This window comes from Balaenoptera musculus, chromosome 16 (genome assembly GCF_009873245.2).
Source record: "Balaenoptera musculus isolate JJ_BM4_2016_0621 chromosome 16, mBalMus1.pri.v3, whole genome shotgun sequence".
In the NCBI taxonomy this organism is placed as follows: Eukaryota; Metazoa; Chordata; class Mammalia; order Artiodactyla; family Balaenopteridae; genus Balaenoptera; species Balaenoptera musculus.
Window position 1 is genome coordinate 15,330,866 of NC_045800.1, and position 12,387 is coordinate 15,343,252.

Genomic DNA, 12,387 nt, shown 5'->3' on the forward strand with positions numbered 1-12,387 from the left:
TTTGGGAAGATGAAAAAGTTCTGGAGATGGATAGTGTTGATAGATTAACAACAATGTGGATATACTTAATGACAGTGAACTCTATACTTAAAAAATGTTTTAAAAAGTCAATTATATCTCAAAAACACTGAAGGGAAAAATGGTTAAAATTATAAATTTTATGTTACGTATATTCTTCTGCAATACAAAATATAGTATTCAAAAAAAGAGAAAAGAACTCAATATTCCTTTCTCACTTAACAAAAACCCATTTCAAAAGATGGAACAGCAATGTTTCTCTTCATTTGCCAACTGAAATAAAAGATCTGTAAGATTAAAATGATTCTAAATTAGTTGTTGATCTTAATGATAAATCTTTCTTACAAAGACTATTATTATGAAAGTAAAACACATTAAAATACTAAGAACAGATTATTACTATACTGTAACTACAACCACATGTTCATAATCTCACTATTTTAACCAAGAAATAAAGATTGTATAAAACAATACAATTTTGATATTTTCATAAGTTAAGGCTGAGGTCACTAATAGTAAGTGGGGAATGTGAATAAAGACAAAATATACATTGAAATCAGCATCATAAAAAGATGGTGAAAGTTACTTCAGGCCTACATAGCATCACACCATGGAAAAGGGTAGTGGGAAGAAGGGTTGAAAACATATTTTTAAAGAATACTAGTTTACTGGACTACTTACCAACAGGTTTTTCACAGACAAGACCATCTGCCATAGAGGTACAAGGATTAGCTTTTAAGCCTGCCACTGCTGCCCTTTCTAGATACGCACAGAACCCAGAATCATTGGGTTCACCAGGAAGCCACTGTAGTGTTGTGTTTGTAAATGGCGACATGTCTTCCCATCCCCAGTAGGATATATTGATCTTGCGTAAGCCTACCCAAGGTGATACTTTCTGTAAACAATAGCAAAAGGGACATTTTTAAAAAGTGAGATGTAAAAATCCTGCATCATATTCCTTAGCAAACAGTTCATTATCATTAAAAATTACATTTGAAAATATATAGAACTGCCTTTCTAAGGACTTTGAGTACTAAGGATAATTAACAATTCCAGCACATCTTGGAGAATGATGTATAATAGAACACTATGTTTAAAACATATTTTGTGTTTAGTGACATGACTGGGGTCATTTCTTTAGCCCTCGTGAACCTCAGTTTCCTCTTCTATAAGATGGTGATATCTGATATAAATACCTATCTTATGAGGGAAGATCATTAAAAAAACTTAACATATTGTGTTGCTGCTACTATTACTGCTACTTCTGCTGCAGCTACTATTACTACTGTTACTACCAATCTAATCAGTTGTGGAGTTAAGAATCTAAAGCTAAATTGACATTATATGCACTGTGAGAAAATAGAAAACAAAATCAATGAACAGTATATAAAGGCTGAGTGAAGACTTCACAACAGGTTCACAAAGGACTAGGAAGAAGAAGGGCCTCTCTCCTAGTTCAGACCTCTACTAGTACACAAGGAAGGACTTTAGCGCAGTTTTAGATAAATTAATGTCATCTACTTTCATTATTAAAGAGATCAAGAAAACTAATAAATCTTTGACCCTGATGCCTAAATTTAATTAACAGAGGTTGACAAATGCCATCAAACTAAACTTTCTTAGTGCTCTCAATAATATTTCAAAAGTAGCTTAAAAACAAAATATATGCTGTATTTATACACCTTAGTTTAATCATTACTCAATTTTAAAATACGTTATTCTAATGAAACTGAAAAAATAATGATATATTCTTGGTCCAAGGTACTCTCTTTACAAAATTTTTTAGATTATGAACACCTCTTTTTCTTTCTTTGTTTCTGCTTTAGAGTTATGCTTTTCTTTTTGAGATTTTATTTTTCATTTTTTCTAGCTTTCTTGAGGTATAACTGACAAATGAAAATTATACCTATATAAGGTGTATGATTTTTTTTTGGTATATGTACACATTATGAAATGATTACCACAATCAATCTAATTAACATACCCATATGTATATATATCATATTTTCTTTATACATACATGTATCCATTGATGGACACTTAAGTTGTGTCTATAGCTTGGCTATTGTGAATAATGCTGCAATGAATATAGAAGTGCAGATATCTCTTCAAGATACTGACTTAATTTCCTTTGGATATATACCTAGACATGGGACTGCTGGGTCATATGATAGTTTTCATTTTTTGAGGAAACTCCATACCATTTTCCAAACTGACTATACTGCTTACATTCCCACCAACAGTATACAAGAGCTCCTGTTCTCCTCATCTTTGCCAATATATGTTACCTCTTATCTTTTTGATAACAGCCATTCTAACAGGCTATCTATCTCAATTGGTTTTGATTTGCATTTTTCTGATAATTACTGCTGTTGAGCTTTTTATCATATATCTGGCTGGCCATTTTTATGTCTCCTTTGAAAAATACCTATGTCCTTTACCCATTTTTTAACTGGGTTATTTATTTTCTGTTGAATTGTTTGAGTTCTTTATATATTTTGGACATTAAATCTTTATTAGATGTATGGTTTACAAACATTCCCTCCCATTCCATAGGTTGTCTCTTCACTCTTTTATTTTTTTTTTTAATTTATTTTTGGCTATGTTGGGTCTTCATTGCTGTGAGCAGGCTTTCTCTAGTTGCAGCAAGCAGGGGCTACTCTTCATTGCAGTGTGCGGGCTTCTCATTGCGGTGGCTTCTCTTGCTGCGGAGCATGGGCTCTAGGCATGCGGGTTTCAGTAGTTGCGGTACGTGAGCTCAGTAGTTGTGTCTCATGGGCTCTAGAGCGCAGGCTCAGTAGTTGTGGTGCACGGGCTTAGTTGCTCCGTGGCATGTGGGATCTTCCCGGACCAGGGCTCGAACCCGTGTCCCCTGCGTTGGCAGGCGGATTCTTAACCACTGTGCCACCAGGGAAGCCCTGTCTCTTCACTCTTGATTATCTCCTTTGCTATGCAGAATCTTACTAGTTTGACACAATCTCATTTATCTATATTTGCTCTTGTTGTCTGTGCTTTTAGTGTCACAACCAAAAAATCATTGCCCTGACCAATGTCGATATTTTTCCTCGTGTTTTCCTCTTGTAGTTTTACAGTTTCGAGTCTTAATGTGTAAGTCTTTAATCCATTTTGAATTGATTTTTTAATATGGTGTGAGATAAGGATCTACTTCCATTCTTCTGCATAAGGATATCCAGCATTATTCATTGAAGAGATTGTCCTTTCCCCATCGTGTGTTCTTGGCACCTCTGTCAAACATCAATTGATCATAAATGCTTGGATTTATTTGGGGCTATTATAATGTGTCTTGGTGAAAGTCTCTTTACGTTTAATCTATTTGAGGTTCTTTGGGATTTATGGATCTGGATGTTCTTTTCCCTCTCCATATTTGGGAAATTTCCTGTAATTATTTCTTTAAATGAGCTTTCTGCCGCTTTCTCTTTTCCATGAGGGCAAGCCTGGAGCCTGAGTCTGTGGGTGCAGGCCTGGATCCTACGTCTGAAGGGCCAGTCTGGCACAAGGATCCACCGGGGTAGGACTGGTAACTGAGTACAAAGTGGTGAGCCTGGAACCGGGTCCACAGTGGCAGGCCTGCAGCCTGGTCCATGGGCCAGTTTGGAGCCTGGAACTGTGGGAGCCACCCAGGAGCATGGATCCACAGGGCTTACCTGGCACTGGATCAGGCCATGAGCCTGAATCCTATGGACTGGTGCTGGGGCAAGCCGGGCACCTGGGCCAACAAGTATGGTCATGAGGCTGCAGGGGCTAGTCTGGTACCAGGGTCCACTGGGGCAGGCCTGGTCCTGAGTCTTTGGGGTAGGTCTGACGCCTGAGTCCATGGGGGTGGGCCTGGTACCTGGGATCACAGGGGAGGGCCTGAAGCCTCAGTCCACTGGGATGAGCCTGACCCTGGGTCTCCAGAGGCCAGCCCAGTGCTGGGGTCTAATGGGGAGGGTGTGGATCCTAGGTCTCCTGTAGCCTAGGCATATGGGGGACTAGCCTGGAGGCTGAGTCTGCGGGTGCCAGCCTGCAGCCTGAGGCCACAGGAGCCAGTGTGGCAGTGGGATGCGCCTGGCGCCTGGGTCCACAGGGATCATCCAGGCACCAGAGTTCACCAGAGCAGGCCTGGAAGTAGGGTCCAAAGCAAAATCGGTGCTCATTTCATTCTCCTTCCCCTTTGCAGAAGGTATTTCTCACCCTTTCTCACCGTGCTTCCTGTACGGTGCAGGCTTAGGGGGAGGATGATGCAGGTAATGTGAAACTGTCCTTTCTACCATCTTCAATGAGTGTTTTCTTATTTCTGTGTTCCCCCCACCATCCCCAACCCGGTGCTATAATCTCTTACCTGGACTCCTTAGCTTTTGTAAAGGTATTTTGTATATGGATGATTGTTCAAATCAATGTTTCTGTGAGGGAATGAGTGCTGCAAACTCCCATTCTATCACCTTGCTGATATCATTCCTAAACATTTCTACCTTAAATATACATACTAATAATTTATGTTCTCAGTTACCAAGCTAATAATATTATAATGTGAAGTAGTTTCAAAACTCCACATCATCTTTTTTTTTTTTTTTTACATTACTGACTGTCAGGATAGAGAAAAATATGTCCCTCCACCTGAGTCTTTAACAATATAGAAATAAGATATATAAATCCAGTATTTATTCTAAATATGTTGTACAAATGGTCCTAGAGAGCTTATAAAGAACCCGTAGACCTAGAAATTTATAGTATATAAATATAACAATTTTCACACAGAAAATACTCAACAAATATTTCTTAAATGAAATTAAAGTATTATGAATATTCATTATAACAGTAGATCTCGTATCACCTAGTAGAGTACTGTACACACAGTAGGTAGTCAACAAATTTTGCTAAGCAAGGCCATGAGTACAGAGATGCTTATTTTCCAACATCCAATTCCTGAGACAGAGATAGTGCTTAATAAATAATGTTTCTAATTATAAAAATACACATGCTGCTTTGCCTTGTGATCATCATATATTTCATACTTATTCTCAAAGATATTTTGATAACAAAAAAGCTATAACATTTTTATAGTTTTTGATAATAACAGCAGGAATCAATCCAACATAGCTATTTCAGATTAATGACTGTGCTTCACATTACAGCAACTCTGCCTGTATTTCCAAACTATCTATAGTAAAAACAAGTCATTTAAAATGAAATATTATTCTCTAAATCATCATGGTAAGAATCTGCAAGGAAGAGGAGAGGAACAGAAAAATAAGCAGTTGATAAAACATTTAAAGTAACTATTACGCAGTAAATGAACTGGACAGGCAGTTGAAAAATGAAAGATAAATTACTATATTATGAAAATTCACTGCAGCACACCATAAATCATTGCAACATTTCATTAGCCATTTCCGATAAGTAAATGATCATTTGATCCAGGATACCTATTTAAAGTGCATGAATTTGTCAATCTTTATTTGCTACAGAAGGGTTACCTTAAGTTTATACAACTGCAATGACTCAGGATATAATTCATTTTATATTAAGATATGCTTAGCGGAATGTCACCTTGCAGAAAATTCCACCTTTGAAATTTTGCTAAAGCTCATATTTCTAATGAAATAAAACATTCTTCATTTACAGGGCAGGCTATGCCACAAACTACTGAATCTAAGTCCATCATACATCCGAAATAATTGTTGGTCTAATCTTTATGATTTATAATCATAAGCATATACACACTACTATATATAAAATAGATAACTAATAAGGACCTACTGTATAATCATAAGCAAGAAAAAAATGAGCAACTTACATAAGAAATCTTGAAATATGAAACTTCTAAAATAGCATATTTCAAGATTAAAATGTAGAAACTAAAAATAATATATTTTAAACAAGGAAGAAAGCAATAGAGCTCGAATGCCAAACACTAGTACTTTCTAAAACTCAAAGAATGTGGATCTACCAATAAGACGCTCTTTATAAGTTATACATATTCAGTAGAACTAATTTCCAAATGTTCATTGATAACTGAACCTCAATTTTGTAATTAAAGAAATGAAGCTCTTGGTAGTACAAGAATATAAATAGATCTTAAATTATGTTGTATGCTCCATATGACTAAAAATAAAACTTTACAAATAATACTGTCAATATTTTCTAAAATATTTTTTAAAAAATCAATAGATCTCTCCTAGATGACACCACTTGCATCTTATCCTCAACCATAAGGCTGGTAGCTCTCAAACAAGGCGAATTAAGAGAAAAAACAGAGGCACTTCTCTGACCTCCTTACAAATATCTTCATGCACTGGCCAACTCGAGGTCCTGCAATAATTAACTACAGCATTACTCTAGGAAACTCCTTAAGCCCACGTTACTGGTCAGGTGTCCATCCTCTATCTTCATACATCACCCTGTGTGCATCTATCATTGCAATTATCACACTTTGGTATAACTGTGTTTGTATTTCTCCCCCATAAGCTCTTTAACAACAGTGATTGTTTTTAATCTCTATATTCTCAGCAAGCAGTAGACTGCCAAGTACAATGAAGGTGCTCAATAAATTTGTACTAAATGAATGAAGATTAGCCCATCCTTCCCAGAAATATAGCTTCAGTTCACACAAAAATGGTTTTACAGATCAATTTTTCATACAAATTTAATTATTATAGTTTTGCTTTACCCTATTAATATCAAGCATATAACAAATGTTTGACAGACAAGTATCACAATGTGATATCCATGTAAAATTTTTGAATATTTATAAAAACTGGGGGTATAATAAATTTATCAATTTTATTAATGGGGGGAGGGCTTTGACTCTACAGATATAAAATGGCATTAGAAATTAAATTATCTGTATCGATACTCATGAGAAATACACACACTAATACCACCACAAAAATTATGGCAGGCAGTAATAACTGAATATTCATACAAACATTTCAAAAGAGTATGTGTTTAAGTCCCTCTAATTTTTTAACATTTATACAAAACTGTTCTTATATCACTTTTTAAAAATCAGATGCTTATTCCCCTGTTATTAGCAAAAGGAAAATCACTAACATATATTCCTATTCTTTAGCATAAATCAGAAATGATCTTAAGAAGGAAAAGGTCCTAGTATAATTAGTGGGGGTGAGTGGAGGAAGGCTTTGTAAAGTGGAAAAACTAAAACACTAGTCTGGGGCAAATATTTTTCTACAGTCAATATCAATATTATTAACTATTCATTGAATAAATTCATTTAGTTACTTAAGAATTCATTATCTAATTAATGATTCTTGGAAATAGTAGTTATAGCAGTAGTGGAAACAGACACACAAAAATAATCTTTAAAATGCAAACAATAATAATGATAACTTTAGTAAACACTAAGAAATAAAATTTATCTATGCTCTTCACATACAATACCTCATTTATTTCTCACAATAAACATATAATATAGCTATGATTACTATCCCAGTTTATAGATGAGGAACATAAGGCTGGGGAGGTTAACTTGCTACTAAGCTGTGGAGATAAGCAGTATGTCCAGACTGCATGCTCTCCATCATTTTGATACGCTGTCCTCGATGCTGCTTAAAAATCAGCTATACCAAAGAAGTATTACTTAACTGTTTCAATAGTAAGCAATTGGTAATCTTTGCTCTGAAAAGTTTTCAAGCCAAAACCGTATCCACTGCACTGCGGAGTGGAGTTCTGTAGCACCAACAGACCCTTGTCCAATAAAAGCCATACCCTAAGGTCAAAAGAAGTCGTTGAGATCTAATATAGTTTTCAAAGCAAGAGTTGAATTATAGCCATATCTCCATTATTTGTATAGAAATCATACCACTTTGTGGATTATTTACCACAGGGTGTCCATGTGTGTGTATGTATCTTAAACATTGGCCAAATCTTGTACATACCTCAGATCTGAGGTATTTATTATTGTTTAGCTTTATCACTTACCTCATCTATATTGAGTTCTAATTTTATTTTGACACAAAATACAAAAATCTTCAATGATGCTATGACAGTTTATATTATCTTAGTATATTTCAAGTATGTACACAAACTAAATAAGGTATCTTAAATTAGATTTAGTAAATTATTTCTAAATCTCCTACAACTTAAGAGTTGACTATATTTTTTCTTTTTTTTAATTGATGTATAATTGACATATAACATTATATTAGTTTCAGATACACAAAATAATGATTCAATATTTGTATATATTATGGGATGATCACCACATAAGTCTACTTAACATCTGTCACCATACACAGTTTTCTTGTGATGAGGATTTTTAAGATCCACTCTCTTAGCACCTTTCAAATACATAATAGAGTATTATTACCTATAGTCACCATGCCATGAATTACAGCCCTATGGCTTGTTTATTTTATAACTGTAAGTCTGTACCTTTTGACCCCCTTCACCCATTTTGCCCACCCTCCACCCTTGCCTCTGACAACTACCAATCTGTTCTTTGTATCTTTGAGCTTGTTTTTTTGTTTTTTCGTGTGTATGCTTGTTTCTTTGTTTTAAATTCAACACATAAGTGAGATCACAGGGTACTGAAATCTTGCCATTTACGACAACACGGATGGCTCTTGAGGGCATTATGCTAAGTGAAATGAGTCAGACAGAGAAAGAAAATGATCTCACTTACATGTGGAACCTAAAAAAAATTCAAAAACAATACATATCACAATATTACAAATATCAAATCATTATGTTGTCTACCTGAAACAACATGTCAACTATACCTCAATTTTTAAAAATGTCCTCAAGACATTTCAAGTAAGTATCTAAATAAGATATTTCAAAACAATATTTAGTAAATTATTTCCAAATCTCCAACTTAATCTGTTCTTAAGAGTTGACTGTATTTTAACATCCCAAGAACAGAAAATACTGTGAATTCCTATTTAAAATTTCTTATAAAATGATATTTGACATTATTTCCAAGGAAATATTCCATTTTCTATGGACCAACTCTCTAGGAAATTGAAACTGTTCCCAAATGCTGTATGTTCCAAATCTCCCATGTACTTTAAAAATCGGTTTAAGTCCTGCTAACTATTTGTATATTATTTCAAGCAAATCTATACCTAGGAAAATAGCATAATTCAAAAACCTAACCCACAGAACACACACACAAAGATACATATATACAAATATAGCCAATGTGTTGGTCTAGTGTTCTAATTATAAGGGACATCCCAAAATTATTACACTTCAAAACAAATTCTTAAATTAGATGCACAAGTTTTAAAGTATATTTAAAGTATATTTATTCATATGAGATGTCTTCTTGGTAAGATAATGCAATGGTTTACTGAGCAAAACATGAGATGAGTAATTTAGAAAACTTTATTACCAAAGAAATCAGTTCTACTTTTACTTCGACGATTTAGTAAAAATAATGTATTAAAAAACAAAAAGAATGAACCATTGCCAATGGTTACAGGATTATCAGCATATTTCCATAATAAAAACAAGTATAGTTGTTACCTGTTGCGTATACTTCTGTATTTCATCCAGTACAAATTCTACTTCTTTCGAGGTTGTTAATGAAGCAAGATTTCCACTAAGATTATAGCAATAAAGTTTTGCATTGTCATAGTTTTCTCTACTGGAATTAATTCTAAGACAAGCATCCCCAATATGATTCCATCCTTCTCCACAAAGATGAGCTAGTCAAAAAAAAATTATATCTTATTTTTAGATTACCAAAAAGCATGTGTATTTTTCAGTTATTTCAGAATTCTAAATACAACTTCGGTATTTGTTTAAATAACTTTAACAATAAAAATTTAAATATATCACTATAACATACTAAGCTAAATTTGTCTAATAGTTCGATGAAGAATAAGAAGGTCCTAATTTTTTCTTTAATTCTTAAACATAAGAAAAGCTATGGCTCTATAACATCTGTTAAAATGTGTTGACTGTTAGGTTTTCTGTGTAAACCTAGTGTACTGGCATATGGTTTCTCAGCAAGTAAAATCACTACTGCACTTATGTCCCAAAGTGCAATTTATATAATACAAGATCACTTTAATAGAAAAATAACCAGCACATAACAAAAGCAATTTCAAAGTTACCCTACAAGTGTAGTTAATTGTCCTCTAAATCTAATTTCCATAGCCCAGGTGTACGATTTTGATATAAGTTGGGTTCTTTGATTCTTTAATTATAACTGTGGGGCGAGAAGTCTCATTTCATTTACGTATAGTAAAGAAGCTATAAGCTTTGCTTTCTAATATTTATTTTTACACAGTCATTCAGGTCTTTCGAATGTTTAAACATACCACTCAGTAACAGTGGTTTATCCTTAGGGTCCACACTGAACTTAAAACAGTGCCTATTTTCTAAAACATGGATTCATAAATACAATATAAAGTTATGGTCTAGTGTGCATTAATTAACATTGCAGTGTTTTATTAACACACCGATCTATGAAGTTTCACTACATTTTAGTTTCCACATCACTAAATATATCAGTGCCTCTTGCCCTTTCAGCCTTGGATGCATTAATACAATCTTCATGGAATTATTATAAAGCAGCAATTCTCAAATATTTTGGTCTTTGGACCCCTTTAACTCTTAAAAATTATTGAGAACTCCACATATTTTTTCCCTTATGCATTTTATATCTATTGGGTTTGACCATACTAAAAATAAAAACTGATCTTTTAAAAATATACTTATTCATTTAAAATTATAATTTAAATTTTTATTACAAACACACTTTTCCAGTTTCTGGGCTGTCTTGTCCCTTTATGCTATTATAGGCTTGAAGAAGATGTACCATCAAATTTTCTCCTTAGGAACAATTCAAATCAGGTCCCTGGCATCAGAACATTGAGATGGGCTGATAAATGAATAGGGCATGGGTAGGCAGAGAGATCAGGAATAAGGCAGAGCAAAATGTGCATCGTAGAATCTAGGGTGAGGGTCTTGGGTATCCTCTCTACAATTCTTTCCATTTTTCTATATGTTTGAAATTTTTCATAATAAAATGTTGGGGGAAAATATAACAACTTAAAATAAATAGCATATTTAATTTTTTAATTATAGTCTCCAAAAAAAACAAAATAGTGAAAAGTGTGGCATTGTTTTCTAAATATTTTTGCAAATCTCTTTAGTATTGGTTTAATATAACTGTATTCTTGTATCTGCATCTACATTCAATCTATCGGAATCACATATTATGTAGCCTTTGGAAAACTATTTACATAGTAAACCTATAACAGAATGAGAATCACAAAAGCAAATAATATCTTAGTATTACAGGGTACTCTGGTTCTTTAATAACTGCTGTCCTGTTAAACTAGGTAATGAGAATAACACACAGTGCTTGGAACACAGTAACCCCTCAATAAACTGGAGTCATTTATTAAGACTGTTTCAAACACGTCTGTTTTCATTTTTGGGCTACACATATAGCAATCTTCCTTGTCTTCTGAAATCTAAAGTACCAAATCACTTTAAGGAAAGAGTGCAAAAGTTTTTGTTAAATTTCAGTTATTTCTTTCCTTACTAAATCAAGGAAGGATTTACATTAGTTTTGGCTGTCTCTCTTTTTTTTATAAGATCAAAAATACCTGGTTGATAAATCATACAAATGCAAACAATGCATGGGCCTTTGAGGCTAAAGTAAATTATAGCCCTGAACCAAATGTTTTGATGTTTTAGGCTTCTGTAGTATTGAGCATCAACTCAGCTTTAGAGTTAAAAGGATAGCAGTTCATTTTTTCAATAAGTTTACTTAGACAAATTCAAATTGCCAATTTTTTTTTTCTTTTTTTTATTGGTTGTATTAGGTCTTCGTTTCTGTGCGAGGGCTTTCTCTAGTTGCAGCAAGTGGGGGCCTCTCACTATCGCGGCCTCTCTTGTTGCGGAGCACAGGCTCCAGACGCGCAGGCTCAGTAGTTGTGGCTCACGGGCCTAGCTGCTCCGCGGCATGTGGGATCTTCCCAGACCAGGACTCAAACCCGTGTCCCCTGCATTGGCAGGCAGATTCTCAACCACTGCGCCACCAGGGAAGCCCCAAATTGCCAATTTTATATGAGATCAATGGGAAAAATGCAATTCACAAATTTTCATGGAAAAGTGCAACTACTGTACAGGCTGGGCCCTCCATTTAGAGCATTCACTTCCTTGAGACAAGCTGAATGGAAATCAAACTATATACATACCAAGCTGGTTCTTAGTAAATATGAACACAGGGCAAGGTAAGTTAGTACATAATAAAATATTTTATTATATTTATTATTCTCCAAAATAATAGCCTGGTCAAGTAGAACCCTTATACCAAACCAAAATATTTCCCCAAGCAATGAATAGATGGGTACTACCAAATATAACTTCACTATTAGTTTTCCAAAG

The 12,387-nt window shown here is 34.3% G+C and overlaps 1 protein-coding gene across 1 annotated transcript in view; it reads right to left on the bottom strand.

Annotated features, from left to right (window-relative positions):
* Positions 1-12,387, bottom strand: part of ATRNL1 (attractin like 1) — a 688,151-nt gene that overhangs the window by 533,245 nt on the left and 142,519 nt on the right. Inside the window, exons 15-16 of the mRNA XM_036829651.1 lie at positions 9,508-9,689; positions 700-913 (exon numbers count right to left, since the gene is read on the bottom strand). Coding sequence (XP_036685546.1) covers positions 700-913; positions 9,508-9,689 — 396 coding nt within the window. The remainder of the gene's footprint in view (positions 1-699; positions 914-9,507; positions 9,690-12,387) is intronic.